This window comes from Cicer arietinum, chromosome 3 (assembly GCF_000331145.2).
Source record: "Cicer arietinum cultivar CDC Frontier isolate Library 1 chromosome 3, Cicar.CDCFrontier_v2.0, whole genome shotgun sequence".
Lineage (NCBI taxonomy): Eukaryota > Viridiplantae > Streptophyta > Magnoliopsida > Fabales > Fabaceae > Cicer > Cicer arietinum.
In genome coordinates, this window is record NC_021162.2 from 42,067,535 (window position 1) to 42,095,516 (window position 27,982).

The 27,982-nt window shown below is 36.4% G+C and overlaps 2 protein-coding genes across 5 annotated transcripts in view; both read left to right on the top strand.

Moving 5' to 3' along the window:
* Window positions 1-27,982, top strand: part of LOC101502632 (DNA replication ATP-dependent helicase/nuclease JHS1) — a 47,385-nt gene that overhangs the window by 7,760 nt on the left and 11,643 nt on the right. For all 4 annotated transcript variants that reach the window (XM_073365903.1, XM_073365902.1, XM_073365901.1 and 1 more), the window contains exons 5-26: window positions 5,554-5,760; window positions 5,855-5,908; window positions 5,984-6,045; window positions 6,434-6,566; window positions 7,257-7,367; window positions 7,502-7,598; window positions 8,400-8,482; window positions 8,714-8,779; window positions 11,652-11,807; window positions 11,901-11,956; window positions 12,049-12,106; window positions 12,180-12,290; window positions 12,377-12,433; window positions 13,186-13,320; window positions 13,433-13,675; window positions 22,047-22,121; window positions 22,319-22,434; window positions 22,527-22,599; window positions 22,707-22,811; window positions 22,930-23,097; window positions 24,202-24,271; window positions 24,352-24,503. In XM_073365903.1, the coding sequence (XP_073222004.1) occupies window positions 5,554-5,760; window positions 5,855-5,908; window positions 5,984-6,045; window positions 6,434-6,566; window positions 7,257-7,367; window positions 7,502-7,598; window positions 8,400-8,482; window positions 8,714-8,779; window positions 11,652-11,807; window positions 11,901-11,956; window positions 12,049-12,106; window positions 12,180-12,290; window positions 12,377-12,433; window positions 13,186-13,320; window positions 13,433-13,675; window positions 22,047-22,121; window positions 22,319-22,434; window positions 22,527-22,599; window positions 22,707-22,811; window positions 22,930-23,097; window positions 24,202-24,271; window positions 24,352-24,503 (2,388 nt within the window). The remainder of the gene's footprint in view (window positions 1-5,553; window positions 5,761-5,854; window positions 5,909-5,983; window positions 6,046-6,433; window positions 6,567-7,256; window positions 7,368-7,501; window positions 7,599-8,399; window positions 8,483-8,713; window positions 8,780-11,651; window positions 11,808-11,900; window positions 11,957-12,048; window positions 12,107-12,179; window positions 12,291-12,376; window positions 12,434-13,185; window positions 13,321-13,432; window positions 13,676-22,046; window positions 22,122-22,318; window positions 22,435-22,526; window positions 22,600-22,706; window positions 22,812-22,929; window positions 23,098-24,201; window positions 24,272-24,351; window positions 24,504-27,982) is intronic.
* Window positions 13,682-17,130, top strand: LOC105853008 (uncharacterized). Its single transcript, XM_073365904.1, has one exon. The coding sequence runs from the start codon at window positions 16,403-16,405 to the stop codon at window positions 16,964-16,966; it is 564 nt and encodes a 187-aa protein (XP_073222005.1). The 5' UTR covers window positions 13,682-16,402; the 3' UTR covers window positions 16,967-17,130.

The following is a 27,982-nucleotide window of genomic DNA, read 5'->3' on the forward strand; positions in this document are numbered from 1 at the left end:
GAAGATCTGCAAGGTTGTCTTGGGATGAGACATATGGAGTGCAAATTAGGCCACTGTCGAGTTTTTCTTTGATGAAATGTCTATCGACTTCAATATGCTTGGTTCTATCATGTTGCACTGGATTATGTGCTATGCTAATAGCAGATTTATTATCACAATAAAGTTTCATTGGTTTATCCCACTTTATCTTCAGGTCCTCCAAAATGATCTTCAACCATAGTAATTCACATATTCCTTGTGCAATTGCCCTAAATTCTGCTTCAACACTGGATCTGGATACCACACTTTGTTTCTTACTCTTCCAAGTCACAAGATTCCCACATAGAAAAGTGCAATATCCTGTGGTTGATATCCTATCTATAATTGACCCTGCATAGTCAACATCGGTATATGCTTCAAGACTCACATTTCCATTTCGTTTGAACAAAATTCCTCTTCCTGGGGTCCCTTTCAAATATTGCACGATTCTGAGTGCAACTTGCAATTGTACCTCCTTTGGTTGATGCATGAATTGACTGACTAGGCTTACAGCAAATGCAATATCAAGTCTAGTATGTGACAGATATATGAGTCTTCCAACTAATCTTTGGTACATTTCCTTGTCAACTGCAATGTCTTCTTCTGCATTTCCCAAATGTAAATTTGGATCGATTGGTGTACTAGCTGGCTTGCATGCTGTCTTGCCTGTTTCCTGCAGAAAATCTGTAATATATTTTTGTTGGGATATAAAAATCCCTTTCATAGAGTGAGCCACTTCAATTCCCAAGAAATACTTCAATTTTCCCAAGGTTTTAATCTCAAATTCTTTGGCTAGGTGTTGTCCTAACAATTGTTGCTCCTTTTCATCATCACCGGTCATTATAATGTCGTCCACATATACCAATAACACTGTTACTCCCCTTGACTCAGAGTGTTTGATAAAGAGGGTATAATCTCCTTGGCTTTGTTTGAAGCCTAGACCCACCATGACTCTAGCAAACCTCCCAAACCATGCTCGTGGTGATTGTTTAAGCCCATATAGAGCCTTCTTTAGCTTACAAACGGTGTTGGCAGCAATATGCTCACTATATCCAAGGGGTAAGTCCATATAAATCTCTTCTTCTAGATCTCCATGGAGGAATGCATTTTTTACATCAAATTGGTGCAAGTTCCAACTGTAATTAGCTGCTAGAGATAATATCAAGTAGTCCACTTTATATGTTTGAGTAAGTCCTTAGGCTACCAACCTTTCCTTTTACCTCTCAATTGACGCATCAACCTTGTACTTTATAGTGTATACCCACTTGCATCCTACAGGTTTCTTTCCATTTGGTAGAGGGACAAAATCCCAAGTACTGTTCTTGTCCAATGCTTCCATTTCCAAGTTCATGGCTTGTTCCCATTTCATGTCAGACAATGCTTCAGATAGAGAGGTAGGTAAAGTGGTAGTGTTCAGACTTGTGAGGAAGGCTTTATGGGTAGGTGAGAATTGTTCAAAGCATAAGTAGTTGGATAGAGGGTAGAGTGGCTTGTTGGTACATGTCCTAGTATTCTTCCTAAGGGCAATTGGGATATGGAGGTCATCATAAGTTGGTGGTGTGTTGGATTCTGATTCTAGTGCATGGGAAGATTCATAAATTGGATTACTAGATTTTGAAGCATCAAGAGACGTTACCTCGTGTAAAGTCGGATTGGACTCTTGGATGTGAATAGATTCAAGAATGGCCTTTGTGCTTCTTGTATATACTAGATTCTTCCCATATCTAACATTAGTGTCATCTTTACCATCTTTCTCAGAATCAATTTCAATCTCAATTTCTGGTTCAAGAGTTAATTCAGGAAGTAGAAGAGACTCATCTTCCTTATTTGTATTCTCCCCCTGAAGATGAGTTTGACCAAAGTAACTTTCTTGCTCATGGAAGGTGACATCACGAGAGACGAATAATTTTTGGGATGGTGGATGATAGCATTTGTAGCCCTTTTGGATGGAAGAGTACCCGATAAAGATACATTTTAAGGCTCTAGGATCAAGTTTCCCTCTATTATCACCATGGATATGGACAAACGATGCACACCCAAATATTCTAGGAGTAAGATTACTGGAGGTCGACACATTAGGGTAGAATGAGGACAGGGCCTCCATAGGAGTTTTGAAGGCAAGGACACTAGAAGGTAAACGATTTATGAGGTACGAAGCAGTTAACACCGCTTCTCCCCAAAATTTTTTAGGAACCTTAGTTTGAAATAACATAGCTCGGGTTTGATCTAACAAGTGGCTATTTTTCCTTTCAACAATTCCATTTTGTTGGGGTGTTTTAACACATGAGGACTCATGAATAATGCCCTCCTTTTGACAGAAATAATTAAGACCATGGTTAAAGTAATCTTTAGCATTATTAGACCTAATCCTCTTAATACTTACTCCAAACTCATTTTTTATCATGGAGAAGAACTGTAGAAACATAGACGTGACTTCAGATTTTTGTTTTAATAAATACACCCAAGTAACCCGAGTACAATCATCAATAAATGTTACAAACCAACGTGCACCTGATATATTTGGAACATTTGAAGGACCCCCATACATCTGTATGAATTAAATAAAACGGAAAAGTACTTATTGTATTACTGATTGGAAAAGGTACACGCTTGTGTTTAGCAAGCTCACACACCTCACAATGAAGACTCTCTACATCTAATTTCTTAAAAAAAGAAGGAAATATTTGCTTAATGACTCGAAACGAAGGGTCACCAAGGCGACAGTGGTACAAAAGAACCTTATCTCTAATGGTTTTTATTGATTCTGAAAAAAATGAGTTATTGTTGGTGAATAACTTCGGAGCAGAATCTTGGTTATCCAAACAATAAAGGCCATTCCATTCTCTAGCATGTCCAATCGTCCTCCCCGAATGCTTGTCCTGAAAAACACAAAAGTTGTTATAGAAGATAACATTACATGATAGGTCTTTTGTGAGTTTTTGAATGGAAATAAGGCTGGTGGACAATTTAGGGATATGGAGGACATTTCGTAGAGTTATGGGTAAGGGTGTCATGTGGTCTGTGGCTCCAGAGTCCAGTATCAAATATTGGTTAAATGGTATATTTGAAGCATTAAGTCCAAAAGAAAATGGAAACGTACCTGAATGTGCCAAAGAGCAAGTACCTGTGGGTTTCTCCAAACTAGTGAGTAAAGATCTCAACTTTTCTACTTCATCTTGGTTCAGTTGCGTCATACCTTCTCGACTTTCTTCACTAGTACTTGTAGCTATGTGTGCTTGACCTCCCTTTTTTCCCCACTCCTTGTCTCGGTTTTGAGAGCCCCACTCTTTATTAAGTGGTCTCCCGTGCAATTTCCAGCATTTTTCACGAGTGTGGCGAGGCTTGTTGCAATAGGTACACCACACTCCTTCACCTTTCTTCTCCACATAGGCTCCTCCTCCTTTCTTTTGGTCAACCATCATTGCTGAGCTTTCTACAGGTGGGACTGTTAGCATTAGTCCCCTTCTACTTTCTTCACTTCTCACTATAGCCACTACTTCATTAATTCCTGGCACTTTCTCCTTACCAATAATTTGCACTCTAACTTGATCAAAATCAGAGTTGAGTCCCACCAAGAAATCATAGACTCTATCCTGTTCAATATACTCCTTGAGTAATGCTGCATCTGCTGGACACTTGACTTTTATAGCTCTGTAATGATCCATTTCCATCCACAAAGCTTTGAGATGATTTGCATACTCAGTAACAGTCTTGTTTCCCTGTTTAGCAGCCACAATTTTCACCTTCACATCGTATATTTGAGCAGCATCTTTAGCTTTAGAATAAGTCTCTTCTAATGCCTTCCAAATCTTCTTCGCAGTGCTGAGAAACATGCAAGTGTTGCTGATTTCTGAGGTCATTGCATCCCATAACCATGCCATGATTATAGAATCCTCTTTATCCCACCTCTTAAATTTGGGATCTGTTTCTTTGGGGGGTTCATCTGTTAAGTGTACCGCCATCCCTTTACCTTTCAAAAAAGTGCGCACAATTTGAGACCACTTCAAATGGTTCCTCCCATTCAACTTGTGAACGGATGAGAGATTTTGCAATTCGGCTTGGAATTTTTTATTTCCTATTTCATTCTCGGTTTCTTTATGAATCACTACTCCTTCTCCCGCCATGGATGAAAAACAAAAAACATCAAGTTTGTCTAATTCACAATCTACGAAAAAAGGGCGGCGAACAGCTGATTGGAGGGCGGTGGCGTGATATGGTCAGTGTATAGTGGTCAACAGTCTTCAACTGGGGGGTTCATCTGTTAAGTGTACCGCCATCCCTTTACCTTTCAAAAAAGTGCGCACAATTTGAGACCACTTCAAATGGTTCCTCCCATTCAACTTGTGAACGGATGAGAGATTTTGCAATTCGGCTTGGAATTTTTTATTTCCTATTTCATTCTCGGTTTCTTTATGAATCACTACTCCTTCTCCCGCCATGGATGAAAAACAAAAAACATCAAGTTTGTCTAATTCACAATCTACGAAAAAAGGGCGGCGAACAGCTGATTGGAGGGCGGTGGCGTGATATGGTCAGTGTATAGTGGTCAACAGTCTTCAACGGTGGTGAGAGAAGTTGAAAGTTGTGTTCACGGCTGGTTTCAGAACAAAGAAGGCAACAAACAGACTTCGTTAAACAGATGTTAAGTTGCTGCAATGAAGGCAACAAAAAAAAATCTTAAATTGCTGCAACGAAGGCAGCAAAAAGGGCCACAATGAAGGTGGCTAAGGTTTCAGAAAAAAGAAAACCGCAATGAAGGCGGCAAATTTATGCGGAAGCAAGACTCTCAAAGATCGAGAGCTCTGATGCCATGTCAAGAATTAGAGTAAAAATATATTTCTTGAATAAATTATATTGGTAGTACATCAGATATATATATACTAGATTACTTAACAACCAAATCCTATTAGTACTCATATATAACTAAATCCCTATTATTACTCCTATTAAACTGAATCCCTATATTGAGGGATATTAAATAGAAATAGATTTTGACAGAGGCCAACTTGTTCCCCTGCTATCTGCTTTAGCATTTTTGGATTTGACTGCTACACACCGCTATCTTGGATTTATAACTGTTTATATTGAGTTTGAAATTTGAATATTTATAAGTTTTGATTATTAGTTATGAATGTGTTTTATTTTGTCTATTCTTATATTTTGAGTCTTTATATGTGTATGGTATTAATTTCTTGTATTGTTTCGTAAACATCAACGTAGCAGCCAATAGCTATACTGTGCTACCTGCTAAACTGCTATAGTGTTTTGGGGGATAACCATTATGCCACGCTATTTGCAATTGACTACATATATTTTAGCACAAGTTGGTGCATTGTGATGCATACATTTTAACTTGCCATTGTCACTAAAGTTGCACAGAATTACTATTTATACCATCCCCAAGAGAAAAATAATTTAATAGAATATGTTTCCCGTACAACTTTAGAAAGATCTCTCTAAATTCTGAACCATACCCATTGATGCACTTTTTCTTATGATGTATTATTGTCTAAGAATATTTATTTATTTCTATAGGCATTGCTTGAACTTTTAGATCAAGTTGAAGATGCAATCGGTGTTGATAGTGATACAATATGTGATAAAGCCACTCATTCCTTTAAATCACAAGTTGGAATCGCTAACGATCTCCCTGTCAGAGTCAACCATACAGTTGAAAGGACTAAATCACATATACCTAAAGACATTGGTGTTTTCTCCAATTATAATTATTTGGTTTTGGAGGTATGCTTTTGGAATCAAGCTCTGTATCACTGGTTCTTTGGTACACAAAAGAAGAATTCTCGTTCGCTTATTGTTATTTATGTTTTTACTCTAGGTATCTGAAAAATTGCAACCTGCTGATTCTTCTGCTGCTAAATGCCCGTACAAGGTGCAGTGATGCTCAATGCTATAATTATTTCCATCAAGAATATGATTAATGATATTGTTGATCAACTGCTTATAGGTGCTTCGTTTACTAAATGAACAAACTGGAGAAGAGCGAGCTGTAAACTTGTGGGATGAATGGTAAGCTGGTCTGCGCTAGTATACATGAGCTTTTATGTCTATACTATTGTTGTGGGGCTTCAACACTATTCAACAAAAATTAGCTCAATCACAACACCATTTCTTTGATAAATTTACAAAAGAATATGCAAATCAAAATCTTCGTAAAATAAAACAAAATAAAGATAGAATTATGTTATTTAAAGATAGAGTCATCCTATATCAATAATAAGATAGAGTCATCCTATATCAATAATAATTACTAAATATTTCATGAACTCTTAACTGAATTCTTTACAAGAATGTTCGAAAGATTGAGTTCTCAGTTTTGTATAGTCATCCTACCTATTATTCTCTTTGTTATAATCTCATTTCTAGCTTATCTAATTCCTTCTCTTAATTATTCCAGGTCTTACAGTGTAATTTCACCTGGAGATACTGTGAACGTAATTGGTCAATTTGATGAAGGGGGAAATTGTGATATTGATCATGATAATAATTTTTTGATTGTACACCCAGATATTCTTGTGTCTGGAACACGGGTAGTTATCTTTTTACTCTTGCATTCAGATTACTTACTTCCACATGCGACTTCAGTCTTCTTGCTTTACTTAGTGTTGGGATACTTAGGTGTCTTGTCAACATATATTTTATAAAGAGTGATTACTTACAGTTTCTAATTATGCAACTCTATCTTGTCAAATACTCCCGCCAGTCTTTTTTATAAGAGACAGTTGGGTTAAAATTTGGTCAACGAAAGTTGATGTACCAGATACATCAGCTTTTGTTGACCAAATTTTAACCCAAGTACTGTCTCTTATAAAAAAGACTGGAGGGAATATTTCCTTTATAAAAAGTGTAATTTATTCTACAATGGACCAGCTGCAGATTGCGATGAACTCTACTGTTTTGTTTCCATATACATGCATTTGAAGTAGTGGTTTCAGCAGATATGGAAGATGTAATTCCTTTAGTTTTATAAAATAGCTTCGTATTATTTTCTAGTCCGACTTTGGAAACTTTGATCCCTTAGCTGATTTTAATCAGAAATGGTTATTGTGCTTCATGCTTGTGATTCTGAACTATAAGGAATTGTTTACGTACGCTCTTTTCAGCTGGATTGTTTTAGCTACTAATTACAAAGAGAACTGCAGAACAATTTATGTTAGGTGATATACAGTTTGGTGTGTAGGTGTGTAGGTGTGTATTCCTAATACAAAAGTGTATTCCAGGTTGCTGGCAGTTTTAGTTGCCCAAGGAGAGCTGTCTTAGATGAGAGGCTAAAATCCAATGAGTACTCAATTGCAGCTTTATGTGGAACCTTGCTTCACCAAATTTTTCAGGTCTCTAAAATACATCCTGTACAATAGTATATATATTCAATGACTCAGCATTAAGCTTGCCCTTCTTTTTATATTAGTGTGTGTGCGTTGTATTTATGTATGTGTATATATATGGGTTTGGTTTCTTCGTGCAGGCTGGGCTTACAAGTAACAATCCCACAATAAACTTCTTGGAATGTTACACAGAAGTAGTTTTGCAGAAAAATATTGAAAGTTTATTTGCATGTGGAGGTCTGGTATTGTGTCCTTAATCTTTATATTATCTCTTATTTATATGTACACATCATTCTAGGTAGTTAATCCCAGATAGCGGTGCGTCGCGGCCAAATTTGGAAACCTGGATAGCGGGTTGCGGGATACCAGGATTACCTCTATTTTTTGGACAAATTACATGAATAAAAAACTTCAAGTCTTAATCAAAACATACATCCTTTTCATTTAAAGGAAGTAAGTAACAAAAGAAAAAGAAAAGAAAAACTAAAAAAGTAAAAAGAGAAAGAAAGAAGGAAGAAAAAAACAGAGGAGGAACAAAGGCTGGTGGTGTTCGAAGCCAGAGGCAGTGCGACAGTGGTGTTTGAAGCTGGACGGCGCGGCTGGTGGTGGAAGAACGAAAACGGCAGTGAGGAGGGACAAAGAAAAGGAAGAACGAGGCATAAGGAAAAGAGAAATTAGGGTAATAGTGAAATCTGAAGAATGGAATACCAAAAATACCCCCAAAACGTTTTAAAATTAAAGGGCACAATTGGTTTTTCCAGAAAAATTCACGTTTTCTAGGTTTTGGGAACACGCAACCCGAAACGCGACCCGCAAACACACCCAGATCGCGCGTGATCTTCCTCCTCACTGCGCCGCTGCAGCCATGCCGTTCTCCTCCACCGCGATCGCGCTGGGAACCGCTGTGATTGACTACCTAGATATCACTGGAGTTTGGAATTTAATCAACAGTTATTCTCGGATATAACTTATTTAGTGTTGAGCGTGACATTTTATTGGGGATTGAGCATTAATTTCTTCATCGTGTGGACATTGCAGTAAATGAAAAGGATGTTCACAAAACCTTGATTGATGGTATCCCTAAAATATACAATTGGATCATGCTGTTCAGAAATATGGAGGTGTGTGAAAATAATTCATGCTCTCCTCTCAAACACTATTTATTATTATCATTTAGAATGGCAATATTTCCTTTGCTGTTGCCAAATGTAACTTGCTACTTTATAAGGTCATATGTTCTTTTTCACCTTTTCTAACATATAATACTTTCATTTTATTTTATTAGGAAAATACTAAATTCCATTTGTTATTTTGTTAAACATTCTGACTGATGACTTGGGATATTTTGGCAGGAAAGAGAAGACCCTAATGTTGACTTTGGATGTGTTAATGGAATGAAGAAAGTTGGCATATCTGAGGCAAGCTCCAATTTGCTTTCTTGTGTATAACTGACTGATCTATCATTTATTTTGTGGAAATATAAAGTATAAATCTAGCAGATGTACAGTTATAATTGTTGAATGTGCGAATACGAAAAAGGAATATGGTGAAACCATGTGTATAAACTACATAGCGGGTTCAATTTTATATAGCCTCAAAGTAATAATCTGAAGAAATAAATATAGGAAATACTATCCCAATTTACATGATATGATATGCCTACACAATCAATATAGATATCATAATATATTTTCAACACTCCCCTCAAGTTGGAGCATATATATGCACCTAGCTTGTTACATATATAACTAATTCAAGGACCTCTCAAGGATTTAGTGAAGACATCTAACTATTGATCGTTAGATATGACAAAGCATGAGGTGATGTCACCTGATTCGAGCTGCTCCTAACAAATTGCCAGCCTATCTCAATATGCTTCGTCCTCATGAAAAACCAGATTAGAGGAAATATGCAGTTGGTTATCACAAATGAGCCTTTTTGAACATTGGCAAATTCAAAAATTCGATATCAATAATGCCTTTTTGAACGACTTCCTTGAAGAGGAGGTTTATATGACTCAACCCCCTAGTTGAGTCTTCCATCAAGTCTCTAGTGTGTAAGCTTCACAAGTCTCTTTATGGCTTAAAGCGGGCACTCCAGACTTGGTTTGACAGATTGAAAAGCACTCTAGTTCAGTTTGGGTTCATGGCTAGCAAGTGCGACCCCTCCTTGTTTGTTTACTCCAAGAATTCCACTCTACTTTACATGGTGTATGTTGATGATATCATCGTCATTGGCAGTGACCCTTCTCTAGTCAATCAAATTGTTCCCAACTGAATGCAGTCTTTTCCCTTAAAGAACTTGGTGCTCTTGGCTACTTTCTTGGCATTGAAGTTAAAACCCAAGCTGATGGTTATCTTCTCTTGTCCCAAGGCATGTACACACATGCCAAAACTAATATGCATGAGGCTAAGCCTCGCCCTTCTCCTATGGTTATTGGCTGCAAACTCTCTAAAGATGGCTCAGAATCTCTCACTGGTCCAACTCTGTACATTACAGGTCTGTGGTTGAGGCTCTCCAATATGCCACCATCACCAGGACTAATCTCTGTTTCTCAGTTAACAAGGTATGCCAGTTCATGGAAGCCCCTTGGAATCTCTTTGACTGGTAGTAAAAAAGATTCTTCGCTATCCCAAGGGGTCAATCTCTTGGAGCTTGCACTTAACTCTTGTTTCTAGTTTCCCTATCACTTTTCAAGCCTTTTGTGATGTTGATTGGGGTTCTGAATCCTGATAATAGGCGTTCCACTTCTAATGCTTGTGTCATTCTTGGCTAGAACTTTATCTCCTAGTGGGCTTAAAAAGAAATCAGTTATTTCTAGATCCAACACAAAAGCTGAGTATCATAGTCTTGCTCTGGCCGCATCCAAACTTCTCTTGATCCAGTCCTTGCTTACGGAATTGGGAGTCAAGTTCTCATCATCTGTCATTCATTGTGACAACAAACATGAAAAGATGACACTCCTGATAGGGAAAGTGAGGTTTGGGGCATAGGCCAGACTGGTGGAGGTGATTTTGATGGTGGGGTTACACGTCGGAAAAGGTGGCGAAGATGGGTTTGGCCAAAAAACAGTTGAAACAGAATATCGGAATGAGTCACAACAGCAGAGAAGGAGGGGCAAACCAGAGTTGGAACACAGTTTGCCGAAATTTTTTCTCGCCTGAGGACAGTGGGTCCATTGGGTAAGCACGGTTTAAGAAACAATAAACTCTTTTCGATGCATAATAGTCATCTTTCACAAAAACACTAAAACCATAAGTTTATATTTAAAAACCAATAAAATTTATGTAGAATTATAAACTGAATCAGATATCAAACATTATTGATCAAAATTTTACATTTTTTGGCCAAACTAATGTAGATTTGTAAACTTTTTTATTTTATGTGATATTGCACACTGTTGTTACCTTGTGTATTGGTCCAGTCCCCCCAAACTTTATTTTCCCTCTTTTCATTTTAATATATTATTTAGGGCACTGCTAACATAGTTGGGATGCCAAATTTACCATATGATGCTTTTGCACTCCCTTTCTTTTAGGCTTAAAAAACGGCAGAATCGTAAACTACTAGTAAAATCGAGAGTTTAATGATTTTTTCACAGTTTACTTAAACTCGTAACAGTTTTACTGAAAAGAGAGTTTACAAGCGAGTTAAATCGTTCATGTAATCTAGAATTCTAAACTCGTAAGGGATTAAGAGTGAACTCGAGAGTTTAACAACATTGAGCTCTTGATACCATGTTAAATGAGAGAAAATGAGAAAGTCATATGGTGAAACCATGTGTATGAACTACACATTGAAGTCCATTTTATATAGGCTCAAAGCAATTATTACAAGAAATAAATATAGGAGATACTATCCCTATTTATATAATATGTCTATACTATATATATTAATATGAGAATATATGTTTAACTTCAACAATAACGAATCAATCTGCCAATTACTTTAGCTTCTAATAGTTGGGGCCGTATTGGTGTACGAATATGCAATGCATATGCTTTTTCAGTCTGATCATTTTTGAGGACACCTTATCCTTGTTTTATTTGTGTCTTTTCGCCTTTCTACTTGTTATAATTTTATCTATTGTCAAAATAAAAGTTTAAGCGCTTGTATTGTACCCAAGCAATCTTTGATAAGTAAAAGTGTGAATGCGGGTATTAGATAATAGATAGTGTATCAGAAATTTGCAGGATCGGCTCATAAATGCATGTAACGTAGCTCTTGATAATGAATGTTTTGCATAAAATGCACATTATATGCACTTTTAGAAGCTTATGTTATTAGTAGGTAATAGATATTGAAGAAATGGCATGGGCACCAAAATATGGTTTGAAAGGGATTGTTGATGCTTCGGTTAGAGTGATGGTCCAATCAAGAAAAGATAAACCAGAGGAAAAGATCATGCCAGTAGAGTTCAAAACGGGAAAATCAACTAATAGCCAGGCAAGATTCTGGTCCTCACTTATAATCAATCCTTAAAATATGAGATAAGATAAATACACCAGTTTTAACATGTTTTGCATGCCATATCTGCAGTCATCAGTAGAACATAACGCCCAAGTCATTTTGTACACTCTCCTGATGTCTGAAAGGTTCAAACTATTCATTTCTTACAGCGTGCGTACACACACACATATTGAAGGATTATTCTGAAAGATTTATTCTGTCTTGTTTCGATTAACAGGTACCAGAAGACCATTGATTCTGGCCTTCTATATTATCTCCAAACAGATCATACACAGGTAAGATCATGTTGCTTCAATATCAGTTTCTTTTGGTCAAGAGGTAATATTGTTCAATTTATGTGTACAAAAGGGCATTATGGTTCAAAGATCTGACTTAGTTGGGTTAATAATACGGCGTAATGAGCTAGCAAGTGATATTTTGAAGGCATTACTCTTGCAACAACTTCCACCAGTGTTACAGGTATGGGGTTTCCCATAATGTTAAATAAGGTGCTTTTAACGACTTTATCAGAATGCCATTACAAGCCTTCATTTTTCTGATTGTAGAGTCCTAGCATGTGCAGAGGTTGTCGCCATCTTAATGTCTGTAGCATTTTTCATAAGGTACTTCTATACCTTGGGAAATGTAGATTATAGTAATGTTGACTGCTTTGAAAGACCACATGTGAATAGGAAAAAAATTTATAATGGATTTTCTATATTTATAAATAAAATTAATACTCCCTCCGATCACTATTATAAGCAAAAAAAACTACTTTCACGTGTATTAAGAAATGTAGTTAAGTGCAACTGAATTTCTAGGTTTCATGAAAAACACAAATTAAATTTACTAAATTGTTCTTTTTAAATGTCAAACACTTAACTATCAATATTAAATGTTTTGAATTAAATGAAGGTTGTATTAGGAATAATAGCATTAAATGAGTGAAAAATAGTTAACTTTTGCTTACAATAGTGACTAGGATTTAAGACATTTTTTTGCTTATAATAGTGACTAGAGGGAGTATGTAATAATTGCATTTTTATTCTAAAGTTATGAAACCATGCCTAAAACTGTATCATTTTAATGAATTAAACCATATCCAATATCTATTGATGCATTATGTCCCAATTATGATTATTGGAATTTGGAAGTAATATCTGTATAATCTTTTGTCATCTAGTACCGACTAGTCATAGTCAGACATATGCCGGCACTATTTATAATATGTATTGCAGTAGTAAAGATATTAAAATACTTGAAACAATAACTTTACTTGGAGTATGTCTGTTATTACTTTATTTATGTAAGAATGTACTATTGGTAATATATGTTTTCTCAAATGTTCATGGTACTTCTATAATAAAATGCTTAGGCACATAGTGGAGGAGTAGAGAGCAAAGGATTGGGAGATGTTTTTGATTCCCATACTAGTCACTTGACATCATCTCATTCTAAGTTCCTCTGCCATTGGGATCATTTGATTGATTTAGAAGCTAAAGGGATTGAGGTGAAAATTTTAAAATCTCTTTAGTTTGCCTTTTCTCCTCTATGATTTATTCTTGATTTGGCATATTGTAAAAATTCCCCTTTTTGAATATCTTATTTCCTTGACATTTCAGTATTTGAAGAAAGAGGTGTGGCGATCATATAATTTGAGGACTCGAAACGCTGGTGGTCTTTCTTCTATTGTTATTGATGCTTCACAAGGAATACCTTATTCGAAATCTCACGAAGATAATCGTTTCGTTTATCGTTTTGTTCCACAAGATAGTTCTTGCCCCGCTATAATTTCTGATGGCGATCCTTCTAGTGCTTCTTTGAAAACTGATTTAGATCTCACACTGAGAAGTGGCGACCACGTGGTATGATTGATTTTCTTTCACTCTTTTTGAATTGTGTGAATTTAGTTGTGATGTATACATGTTCTAGTTTATTTTGGAATGAGTTGAGTGGCAACCACCTATAAGTGCTATTGAAGCATAGGGGATCAAGATATTATCTAGCTTTCCCCAAATCTATTATTGCATTGAAAGATTTAACACAAGCAAATTTCCACTTTATTTGACTGAAGATTCAGAATGAACTTATATCAACTGGAAATGGAAATGCCAATGCCCTGGTGGGAATGGGTTAAAGTATTTTGTTAAAAAGTTATGGATGGCTAACTAATTACTCCTTTTGGACTCAAATATAAGCAAAAAAAAGTATCATGATTGGTGGCCCAAACTATAAGCACAATTTAATTAATTTCACCATATTTAATGCCATTAGTTGTATCTTTCAACATAGCGAGTTCCCATATAAAATTAAATGATAAGTAGGGGCAGTTTTGATTGCAGATTACCACTATTCTTAATAGAGAAGGGGTCAATTGAACTCCAAGAGTAATTTTTTAGAGTTATTCTGAATCTTGACCCTTCATTGTAATATTGATTAATGGTTATGATTAATTATTGTATTATTTTTTTTTGACTAAAATTATAGTATTGCTTAGTGTGAGATTTTTTTACTCTTCCCTAAACTGCCAATTAGACTGCAATGGTGAGTGGCACTATGTCAATGAACCTGCGTATGGCTGCAAAGAATTATCAATTGGTATTAAGAAAAATAAATAAATTATCAATTGTTACCCACAACACATGCTATGCCTTATCACTTTTGTATTATACACCTCTCTTTTCCTAATTATACCTGTTTTGCATGTTGAAATTTGTTGAAGTTGTGGGATTTTAGAGAAAAGCAGGAGAGAAAATAATAAGGGTTTGAATATTATTGATAATAGTTTTATGCTAACATGATTACAAAAGATTCAATACTAATCTCTATTTATAGAGAAACATAGACTTAATCATAAATCAGAAATAAATCATAATAATAATGAAAGATATTATAAGATATCTCTATGATTATAAATTGATCATAAGAAATAATTTTAGATACTCTAATATAATATAAAAGATATTATAAGATATTTTCTAATATTCTAACACTCCCCCTCAAGCTAAAGCTCGCTACAAGAAAACAATGTTTTGTTCCACAACATAATAAAAAATATGGAGAGGCAGCTCAGGGATGCATGTGAAGTCGGAGAGAATTGCTATAAATATAGCCTAGCCAGATAGTCTGATTGATCATCAGCCTGAGAGAAATTCATGGCAGACAATTGAACAAAATAAGTTTCGTTCCTCTAAAAAACTGCATTTGGAAGCTTCAAACCAATAATAATGGAGACTCAAAATATTTAAACTTGAATCTGCTTCAATGAGAGAGAGGCGTGCTTCAAGGAGAGAAAGGCAATGCCAGTGCATCTGGGGCAAATTGCCAAGGTAAAATAAGTCATGAAAATAAAAGACATCGTTAGAATAACCACCAATGGAAGAAGTCATCACTAATATAATTCATATGTGGAAAAAGGGACACCACCAAAATGATCGTTGGTGGGAATATAAGCCACTATTATAATCTATTAATAATAACTAAATTGCATGACAAACACCAAAGAAGAAACAGCGCGACTCTAACGAAACGAAGCCATGATCAACCAATGGAATAAGAAAATGCGTCCAAAACATGAGATAGCGGCTGTTTGAACAATGACACATATTTTCGTTAATCAAAATTGGAGAGTAAGGGCAGATCTGGAACCATCGAATAGAGAATAATCGAGCACCAAGAAGAATAACATCAATTGAATTGCAAATCTTCCAACCCTGTCAACTAAGAGCCCACTCATAAGGGCTGCAACAGCTGCCACGACAAAGGCTTGAGAATTTCCTCCACCAAACATCTGATCCCTTCTACTAGCAAGTGACTTGTGAGTAAAATCATACATCTGCAATATCTTATTATCCTAAAAATTATAAGCACGATCCATCTGTTTCAAACACCTTTCAACAGGGTAATCCCCATATTTCCCACATGGTTTACACCCCACAAAATGAGTCACAAGTAGCCACCTAGATCACCAAAACCAGGATGATAGTTCTCAATCATCTCTTCATAACGATCAACCAAAATCCCCCAATAACCATGCAAATAATAATGATTCTCAAAGTAAACTTTACCACCCCATTGTTCTTTCTAGCGCTATGATTTTTTACCCAAATCATCGTCGCTAATGCCGCTACCCATAAGGGATACCTTCATGGGTTATTATGCGCCATTCGCTTTAGCTTAGTTGGTTGGAGCGCTGATCCGAATAAAAATAGGTTTGGGAATGTATATGTGAGAAGGAATAAAAAGAATGTTAGTTAGTTAGTTTTCTTTTTAGCTTAGATGTCATTCTATTAGAAATTGGAGCCAAAACAGATTACTATAAATAGCAATCTGTTAAGAGCAGTTAGGGGGGTTGTTAGGGAATAAGTAGAATTGGTTGGACTGATTCATAGGGAATCAAGAATTTTCTTCTCTAAGCTTGTAACGTGTTCTTCATTGCGAAATAATACATTCAATTCAGAATCACCTTGATTCTGAGTAGCATTCTTCTATTCTATCCCTAATTCCTCTTCTTTGAGTTACCAGTTGTAACACTGGTATCAGAGACACCGATTCTGGTGTCCTGTGATCGGTTGTTTCCGCTGCGATTGCGTATGGTTTTGACGAGAAACATGGCTCGTTCTTCGGATGATTGGAATTTAGAGAGAGAAGAAATACGCACGAGGCTTGACCTAAATGAAGCGAGGACGAAGAAAACTGAAGAATTGCTTGCTGCAATCGCAAGTAAATTAGGAGTGCGATCTGATGACGATCATGGTGATGGAGGCAGTGAGATCGGAGATCGTGAATGCATCAGGGAGAAAGGGCAAAATCGTTGGCGGAAATTGGAAATCCCAATTTTTTCCGGTGAGGACGCTTTTGGTTGGACACGCATGCTAGATCGCTATTTTTCGTTGCAAGTGGTCCAAGAAGACGAGAAAATGCAGGCGATTCTGTTAGCATTGGAAGGAAGAGCTTTAAGCTGGTTTCAATGGTGGGAGAGGTGCAATCCAAATCCTTCATGGGATGCTTTCAAGGTGGCTGTCATAAGGAGATTTCAACCATCAATGATTCAAAATCCTTTTGAATTGTTGCTATCTTTGAAACAGGTTGGTACAGTGGAAGAGTATGTGGAGGAATTTGAGAAGTATGTTGGCGCTCTAAGAGAAATTGATTAAGAATTTGCTAAGGGCATTTTTCTGAATGGATTAAAGGAAGAAATTCAGGTAGAAGTAAGATTGTTTGAACTAAAAAGCCTTACTAATGTTATTCAAAAAGCCCTAATGATAGAACAGAAAAATATTATTTTGAATAAGAAGGGGAGCACTGACTATTCTAGACCTACTAGCTTTACAAGAAATAATTCTTTCAGCAAGATGGTAACTGTTGATTCTATTTCTGAACGGGTTAAAGGAAGAAATTCAGGTAGAGGTAAGATTGTTTGAACTAAAAAGCCTTACTGATGTTATTCAAAAAGCCCTAATGATAGAACAGAAAAATATTATTTTGAATAAGAAGGGGAGCACTGACTATTCTAGACCGACTAGCTTTACAAGAAATAATTCTTTCAGCAAGGTGGTAACTGTTGATTCTAAGCATACTGCTGATAAAAAAGTTGATCGTCCTGCTAGTGGTAGTGTTGTTAATAGCTCGAGATCAGTAAATATGAATGAAGGAAATAGGAGCAGAGGGGGAGAGTTCAAACACTTAACAGGAGAAGAAATGAGGGAAAAAAGAGAAAAGGGGTTATGTTTCAGGTGTGATGAGCCTTATTCCAGGGAGCATAGATGCAAGAACAAGCAGTTTAAAATGTTAATAGTGGAGGAAGAAGATAGTAGTGAAGAGGAGGATAAAGAGGACTTGGTTTCAAAACAATTTAATGCTCTTCACCTATCCTTATGTTCCATGGCAGGCTTAACTTCATCCAAATCCTGGAAAATTTCAGGGGAGTTATATGGGAAATCTATGATCATTTTAATTGACTGTGGTGCCTCACACAATTTCATATCACAAGAAATTGTCTCTCAATTGCAGCTGAGGGTGGAACCAACACTCACTTACTTGGTAGAGGTGGGAGATGGTCATAAAGTGAGATGTCAAGGAAAGTGTAAGAAGCTAAAATTTCATATCTGTTTAGCTTGAAAGGTGTGGATATAGTTTTGGGGCTGGATTGGCTAGCCAGTTTGGGGGAAGTGGAGGCTGATTTTGAAAAACTTGAATTATCTTTGAGGAGAGGCAAACAATGGGTCAAAATTGTTGGAGATCCTTCTCTAGCAAAAACTCAATTACACTTTGGTGCATTTATGCAAGTTCTGAAACAAGAAGGGCATGGATTGTTACTACATTGCATTGAAGAGCCGGATACAAACAAGGAAAGACCTATGTTACCCAAGGAATTATTGGGAGTGTTGCAAGAGTTTGAAGGGGTGTTTCAGGACCCACAAGGATTACCTCCAAAGCGAAAGCATGATCATGCTATTCACTTAAAGGAGAATGCTGAGGTTCCCAATTTGAGACCTTATAAATGTCCACATTATAAGAAGTCAGAAATTGAAAAGTTAGTGGGCGACATGTTACAAGCAGGGGTCATTAGACCTAGTATTAGCCCTTATTCCAGTCCTGTGATTTTAGTCAAGAAAAAGGATGGAGGATGGAGGTTTTGTGTAGACTACAGGGCTTTAAACAAGATAACAATTCCAAACAAGTTTCCTATTCCCATTATAGAAGAGCTTCTTGATGAATTACATGGAGCTAGCGTGTTTTCTAAGCTGGATCTAAAGGCTGGGTATCACCAAATCAGAATGAAAGAGGAAGATGTGGAAAAAACTGCATTTAGGACTCATGAAGGCCTCTATGAGTTCTTGGTAATGCCTTTTGGTCTATCAAATGCACCTTCTACATTTCAAGCCTTAATGAATGAGGTATTGAAACCATTTTTAAGGAAATTTGCTTTAGTCTTTTTTGATGACATATTGGTTTACAGCCCCGATTTGTCTTCACATGTTTCTCATCTAAAGCAAATACTAGAATTGTTAGCTCAACATTCACTCAAGGCCAATAAGAAAAAATGTAGTTTTGGTCAATTGAGTTTGGAATACCTTGGCCACATAATTTCAGGAGAAGGAGTTTCAGCTGATAAATCTAAGGTTGCAGCTATGCAAAATTGGCCAATTCCAACTGACATTAAAGGACTAAGAGGGTTCTTGGGCTTAACAGGATATTACAGAAGGTTTGTGAGGGATTATGGCAAGTTAGCAAAACCTCTTACTGATTTATTAAAGAAGGATAATTTCCATTGGTCAGAAGAAGCTGTTTCTGCTTTTCAATCTCTCAAATCTGCCATGATTGACTTACCAATGTTAGCAGTCCCTGATTTTGAGAAGGTGTTTATCATTGAGACTGATGCATCAAGCAAGGGTTTAGGGGCTGTTCTGATGCAAGAAGGACGACCACTAGCATATTGGAGTAAAGGGTTATCTCTTAAAGCTCAGTTAAAGTCAGTCTACGAAAGAGAATTAATGGCTTTAGTGCAGGCAGTCCAGAGGTGGAGACATTACATTTTGGGCAGACATTTCATTATTAAGACTGATCAAAGAAGTCTTAAATTCTTAACAGAGCAAAGGTTATTCACGGATGAACAATTTAAGTGGGTTGTCAAGCTAATTGGGTTGGATTTTGAAATCCAATATAAACCTGGAAGTGAGAATACTGCTGCTGATGCTCTTTCGAGAAAGAGTATGTATTCAACTATTTCAGTTTTGTCCAATGAAGAAACTGAAGATTGGATATTGGATGTTCAACAGGATTCCAAATGGAAAGAGGTGATGCAAGATTTAGTGGTTGATCCTAATTCACATGCTGGTTTCGAATTGAAGGGAGGATTACTATTGTTTAAAGGAAAATTGGTCATTTCCAAAACATCTAATAGAACCCCTATAATTTTAGCAGAGTGCCATAATACTCCAATGGGGGGACATTCAGGTTTTTTCAGAACTTACAAGAGAATTGCCAGTTTTCTGTTTTGGGAGGGCATGAAAAAAGATATCAAGCAGTATGTAGAAGCATGTGATATATGCCAGAGGAATAAATACTCCACATTAGCTCCAGGGGGTTTATTACAGCCATTACCAATTCCCGCAGGAATGACTCCGTTTAGAGCGGTGTATGGGAGAGATCCACCATTGTTGATAAAAGGGTGTGCGATTCCATCCAAAGTTGAAGATGTCAATCAATTGGTCCAAGCCAGATATGACATTTTGAAGGAACTCCAGCAGAATTTACTTCATGCCCAGGATCAGATGCGAGTTCAAGCTAATAAGCACAGGAGATTGGTGGAATTTTCAGAAGGGGATTGGGTCTATTTGAAATTACAGCCTTAAGTTCAAGCTAATGCCGCTACCCATAAGGGCTACCTTCATGGGTTATTATGCGCCATTCGCTTTAGCTTAGTTGGTTGGAGCGCTGATACGAATAAAAATAGGTTTGGGAATGTATATGTGAGAAGGAATAAAAAGAATGTTAATTAGTTAGTTTTCTTTTTAGCTTAGCTGTCATTCTATTAGAAATTGGAGCCAAAACTGATTACTATGAATAGCAATCTGTTAGGAGCAGTTAGGGGGGTTGTTAGGGAAGAAGTAGAATTGGTTGAACTGATTCATAGGGAATCAGGAATTTTCTTCTCTAAGCTTGTAACGTGTTCTTCATTGCGAAATAATACATTCAATTCAGAATCACCTTGATTCTGAATAGCATTCTTCTATTCTATCCCTAATTCCTCTTCTTTGAGTTACCAGTTGTAACAAGCGCCAAACGCTAATGGGTTGTGGAAAGGTTTATAGAACCCTAATAATTTTTTTTTTTGTGAAAATAATAATCATGTTGAAGTTGTGGGATCTTGGAGGCACATGAGCGCGTGTGGAGCAACTTTTGACCTAAAAGAGAATCTGGGTTGTGTAGATTGTGAGATTCCGCACACAAAGGAAGTCGTTGTGTCGGAAAACTTTTCCAGCAGTTACGGCATGCAGCAACAGCAAATGACAACAATAGGAGACGGAACAGCAGCAACGACAAACAGTAGCAGACGACAGCGGTGACAAATCTACTCGCATGAGAGATTTGCAGCGTGTGTGACAGTTTATGGCGACGCGCTTTTAGGTATGAGCTGATCTGGAGATGACTGTTGTTCGCAGGAAAATTTTCCGGAAATAGTGGCAGCGGCGGCAGTAACAAATTGAATGGAAATCGAGTGAAACGGGTCGGAATGTTAGAAAAGAGAAACAATGATTATATTCCCTAACTATTGGGAACTCGACAGTGGAATAGGGGCGGGATTGTTCAAGGAGGATCGAAATAGGCTCTAGATACCATGTTGAAGTTGTGGAATTTTAGAGAAAAGGAGGAGAGAAAATAATAAGGGTTTGAATATTATTGATAATAGTTTTATGCTAACTTGATTACAAAAGATTCAATGCTAATCTCTATTTATAGAGAAACATAGACTTAATCATAAATCAGAAATAAATCATAATAATAATGAAAGATTTTCTAAGATATCTTTATGATTATAAATTGATCATAAAAAATAATTTTAGATACTCTAATATAATATAAAAGATATTATAAGATATTTTCGTATATTCTAACAAGATTAAACTGGCTGTGATTACATGCCATTTAACAAGATATCTCTATGATTATCACTCTCATGCCATTTACGGAAGACAAACATAACCTGACGTTAAGGATTAATCATAGCCATTAATTAATATTATAATGAAGGGTCATGATTTAGAGTAAGTTTAAATACTTACTCTTGGATTTAATTGATCATTTCTCTTCTTAATATATGTGCAATTTATTACTTTTTCTTATAATTGAGTCCGGAGGTAGTAACATTTATCATCCAACATGAGAGGGAGTGTTCAGAACTAAGTCTATTTCTGTTAATAAGTGCAGGGTTTTTGCATCCTCCGCACTATATTGTAATTATTCTTGACATTAATACAAAGATCTTATCCTGCCTCATGTTCAATATCCCAAAGAATCCTTCCTTTCACAGTACGCTCAAATGTAAATTTTAACTGATTGTCCAATAATTCTATGATCCAAGTAGTACTGAGAGTGAATATTGTTTCCTACCCATAAAATGGAGTGGACATTTTCATAGCACCCTGTCCAAATATGGTTGTGTTTTGCATCTTATTTAATCACTGATCATGTATTATTTTATTTAGTAACATATGTTTAATTACGTTTTAGATATTGAGTAATGAATCAAGTCATCAAACTATTGCAAGAGGGGTGATTTCAGATATTAGCCAGAATCATATATCTGTAAGCATTTTAATTATTTATTTTCTTATTATTTGATATTTTCTGCTTTTTACCTAAAATTAGCATTTTACTTCCTTTTGTCATCTTGATTGACAAGCACATTTAGCCAAAGACAGACAAGGTAGCATAAATAATCCTTGGTTCTACAATATTATCTTGTTGAGTTGATCATTTCTTGTTAACCTTTAAAATCTTAGGTTTCCTTTTCCAAGCTCTTAAGAATTCCTGGGATGTCTTCCACGGCACATGATCTCCTTCAGCAGGTTTGGAGAATCGACAAGGATGAAGCTGTGACTTCGTTTGCAATTATGAGGTGCTTCTCTGACTACTGCTTTTTACATACTTACATTTGCTAGGTGCGACCAATTAGAAGTAATAATTATTTGTTTGATATTTTATATGAAGGTTTAATCTAGTACAACTTTTTCTACAAAATGATCAAAGTGCTCATCTCCGGAGAATGATTGTAGACCTTGAGGTAAATAACTTAAGAATTTCTGAATGCATTCCCCTCTCCCAAAATCACAATCTTTTCTAAGTACTTATTGCTCCTTTTCTGTCATCCTGGTGGCATGCTGCTTATAGGCTCCTAGATTTGACAGTGGTTCTATAGTTAGCCAGGATCCAGCAATATCATACGTTTGGTCTGAGAAGAGTTTGAATGATGATCAACGTAGAGCAATTCTCAAGGTTCCTACTGAAGCTGAAATTTCATGAACTCATTTCATAAATTCATTCTTCAAGTTGCTTTGGTGTATCATCATTACAATATTTTATCTTTTTGTTCGACGTTGTCTCTGATTGTCAGATACTCACGGCAAAAGATTATGCGCTTATATTAGGGATGCCAGGAACGGGGAAGACATCCACGATGGTCCATGCTGTGAAAGCCTTGTTGATTAGAGGCACATCCATTTTGCTTACAGCCTATACGAATTCTGCAGTTGATAATTTACTAATCAAATTAAAAGCACAGGTATCCATGCATGTGTATTACAGCATCTTCATTTATTGCATCTTCATTTTCTGTCAAATGGCTATGACAAAATGAATTAAGAAATTGACTCGTCACTGAGAGGAAACAGAATATCCAATTTGGTCATGGTGAGATTATTTTATTTTTCCACTAAATCTTCTATCTTCTTCAGTCAGAATATGACTTTCCTTGATTAGGTAGAAGCCTGACATTCGTGTCCATAAAATTGTCAACTAATTTACATCTTGATGGTAACCCGAAATTCAGAAGTAGAACTTAGGTAAAGAAATAGATCAAATACTGGAAAGTCAAATGTATTTAATTGATGAAGAAAGAAAAACTGTAGAAGGAAGAATTCCAATCTACCTTAGAGCCAAACTTTTTAGAGAAGGAGAAAACTCTCTGCCTAACTATAATGGTTCACTCCAATATTCTTGTGTATCCATCACAATTCACTCACTTCACAATTTATAATATTAAGGCATGACAAACCTGCCAACTAAGAAGCCTATCCCTCTTTTTTTTTTAGCAAATATCCTTACCACACTCTTTATTACATTATTACCCTTTTTCCTTATCTGCCCTCAGTCAGGTCTCTATCACATTCTTATAAGATTTGAAGAGCGTAATAAAGTTGACGTAAGTCTTTGGTCTGGAAATGCCTGTATAAGTGCTGCATTAGGCCCTTAATGTTTTCTTGATAATCACCTTTAACGACACTATCATCCATAGATACCATGGGATAAATATGTTGATTTTAGTTGAGCATCCTCTTTCTCAGATGCAGCAATATCAGTTAGCGAGGTGTTCAGCCATCCCTTGGCCAAAAACCATACTTCCATGCATTAAGATAATCCAAATAATTCTTGTCATTCAATTTCTTGGAGGTAATGGTGTGAGAATTAGAAAACACAAAGGGTATTCCGTTCTTTTTCTTACTGTGTTTCTCTTGATATTTGTTGGAAAATATTAGAATACTTAATTTTCTTTGTTGATGTATGCCCCACAATAGTCCTAATGACTATAATATAAAGTGGTTTGTTATTTCTTAATTTGATAGTTTTTACAATTCATATAATGTTATTGTAATATAAATGGACCCAGGGAATTGATTTTGTACGTGTTGGAAGACATGAAGCAGTGAATGAAGAGGTCAGAGGGCACTGCCTATCAGGTTTTCCAATTTATCATTAGTACTCCTTTTAATTTGTCGAACTTTTTGTATAAAAATCTTGACAGAACTTTCTGTTACAGAAACAAACGTACAGAGTGTTGAAGATATCAAAATAAGGTTAGAACAAGCCAAAGTTGTTGCAGTTACTTGTTTGGGCATTTCTAGTCCCTTGCTTGCCAACAAGAGATTTGATGTATGCATTATGGATGAAGCCGGGCAGACAACTCTGCCGGTATGTTTCTTTCATATATTTTATGGGACATATGTGATATTGAATGACATGTATATATGCTGATAGGAAGGTGGTGATCAGAGTTAAAAAATTGATAGTATTAGTGCCAAAATTCTCTCTCTGCTGCTGATATAAATTGATACCATTAACTGGTAACATGTATGTGCAATGAAAAGAGACTAATAGCAATTACGGTTCTGCCACCTTTCTTCCCAAAGACCCTTAGTTGACACTGTATATGTTTAGTTAAGATATTTACTTGTTCAATATAATTCTTCACTGATGTAGTGAATTTGCTAGAAAGAGAATTGGTCACGGATGAAATGGCTTTAAGTCCAAGAAATACATTCACGTCAGTAGAATGTCACAAGACAACACCATTAATTTGTATGCCGTTGAACAATTATTCTTATAACTCTACTAGGAATTCACTCGGGGTTTAATTAACATTGAGTAACATAGATTTCCATTTGCACATTTTGAATTAAATGACTATTCATTTAACCTAGGTTATCAATCAATTATCCTAGCCTTTCATTCCAATGAAAGCTAGATCTATGGACTTATATTTCACTTCAGTTCTTGGATTAAAAATTATCTAATCAGTAATCAGATCTAGAAAAAAACATGCAGGATCTTGTGTGAAAAAGTGAAAATGAAAAATGTGAGAAGAAAAGAATTCAAGGCATTCAAACAAATTAGCACAAGGTCCTAGAATACAACACCATACTCTGGTGTTAAATACATATTTGGGTCTTGTTTACTTTTTCTAAAAATATTCAGTTTCGAAAATGTGTTTATTTTAAATTGTTAACAAAGACATGATAGACTCATGTAGTGAGAATTTATGATAGAGAAGATGGAAGGCTAGCTAGAGAGAATGCATTTTCAGAAACAATTAAAATAATGTTTTGGCATTTTCAAAATTTATGAAAATGTTTAATCTATTCTGAAAAATTGTAAGAGAAAAGGGTTAGAGACACATTGTATCTGTTAAATACGAAGAGTATTGAGAGACATGTTGAATAACCCGTGTGTTTCAACTACACAACGATATTTCTTTATATAGACAATGAGTATTAAACAAACATAATTGAGAGTAATACTAATGGGTCGGAATACCTACAGTCCATCTAATCTAATTATTTACATTCTAATATAATATTTTAACACTCCCCCTCAAGCTAGAGCATATAAATCAAATGCACCCAGTTTGTTACATATATAACTAATTCTAGGACTCCGCAATAACTTTGTAAAAACATCTGCTAACTGATCACTGGAATTGACAAAGCTAGTGATGATGTCACTTGATTCGATCTTTTGTCTAACAAAATGACAGTCAATCTTAATATGCTTGGTCCTCTCATGAAAAACAGGATTTGAGATAATGTGCAATGCAGCTTGATTATCACATATTAGTGTCATTGTGCTGGCCTCTTCAAATTGTAGTTCCTTCAGTAACTATTTCAACCAGATGAATTCACATGTTACTAGTGCCATGGCCCTGTATTCTGCCTCAACGTTAGATCTTGCAACAATATTTTGTTTCTTAATCTTCCAAGATATTAAATTTCCTCCAAGTACATAATACCCGAAAGTTGATTGTCTATCTACGGGTGAGCCTGTCCAATCGGCATCTGAGTAGCCAACTATCTGAGTATGTCCTCTATCTTCATAAATGAGACCTTTTCCAGGTGCACTTTTGATGTATTTAAGAATCCAGATTACAACATCCATATGTTCTTGACAAGGAGAATTTAAGAACTGACTTACCACACTAACAACGAAGGAAATGTCAGGATGAATAACTGTGAGATAGTTTAATTTTTCAACCAATCTCCTATATCTTCCTGAATCTGATAGAGGCTCCCCCTGATTAGGTAGGAGTTTGACATTTGGATCCATAGAAGTATCAATTAGCTTGGCATTTAATAGAATTGTTTCTTCAAGAATATCCATAGCATATTGTCTTTGTGAAATTACAAGGCCATCCTTGGAATGGGCTACCTCAGTACCCAAAAAATAACGGAGTTTAGCGATGTCTTTAGTCTGAAATTGATTTGAAAGATGTTTTAACTGAAGTATTCCTTGCTGATCACTACCAGTTATAACAATGTCATCCACATAAACAATAAGATAGATGCACCATTGGGCTGAATGATGGTAAAATACAGAGTGATCGGCTTCACTGCGAATCATACCAAACTCTTGTACTACTGAGCTGAATTTGCCAAACCAAGCTCTAGGAGACTGTTTAAGACCATAAAGAGACTTGTGTAGCCGACAAACCATGGTGGAAGACTCCCTTGAGCAACAAACCCTGGGGGTTGCTCCATATAAACTTCCTCTTCAAGATCACCGTGCAAAACAGTCTGACAGATGCCATTTTGGCAACAAGTGAGAAGGTATCACTGTAATCCAACCCAAAAATATGAGTATATCCCTTGGCTACCAAACGAGTCTTAAATCGAACAATTTTACCATCAGGGCCAACCTTCACTGTATAGAGTCAACGACACCCGACTAAAGACTTCCCATTAGGTAAAGGAACCAGTTCCCAAGTACCACTGCTTTGTAGAGCACAAATCTCATCAAACATTGCTTGCCTCCACTCAGGGTGGGACAATGCTTCACCTGTAGTTTTAAGAATAGAAACAGAAGACAAAGAGGACAAGCAGGTGTAATGCAAGGGAGGAAGACGATGATAACACAAATCAATATAATGAGGAGATGGACTACGGGTTGTGCGAATATCCTTACGAAGAGCAATCAGAAGGTCATACTCAGGTTGCAGGGCCGAATCCGGAGGTGGCGTCGGAGGAGAGTCTGTAATGGGAACAGGAACAAGCACAACAGAGGGTAGGCAACGACGTTGATATGTTTGTAGTGGTCGTGGAGGTTGGGGAGCAGATTCGACAGGTTTGATAGGAATATGAGCGGGTGGGATATGGATAACTACCTAAGTAGGTTCGAGATTAATGTCTTGATAGGGATCAGTAGCTATATGGGTAGGTTTAAAATATTGTACAGACTCGAAAAAGGTAACATCGACTGATGTAACGTAGCGGTGTAGTGTGGGAGAATAACAACTAAAGCCCCTTTGGGACTGATGATAACTGAGAAAGACACACTCGAGTGATCGAGCTGACAGTTTGTTCAAATCAGGAGATAAATTATAGACAAAACACGTGGACCCAAAGACACAGGGTGGTAGTGGATGAAGAGGGATATGGGGAAAAAGGACCGAATGAGAGATATTGTCATCAAGGACAGAGGATGACATACGATTGATAAGGTAGCACGCCGTTAAGACTGCATCCTCCCAAAAACAGAATGGAACATTGCCATGGATAAGTAAGCTTTGTGTGGTTTCAATAAAATGCCGATTTTTGCGTTCGGCTACTCCGTTTTGCTGTGGTGTATGAGGACATGATGTTTGGTGTAGAATACCATTGGAAGCCATAAAATTTTAAAAT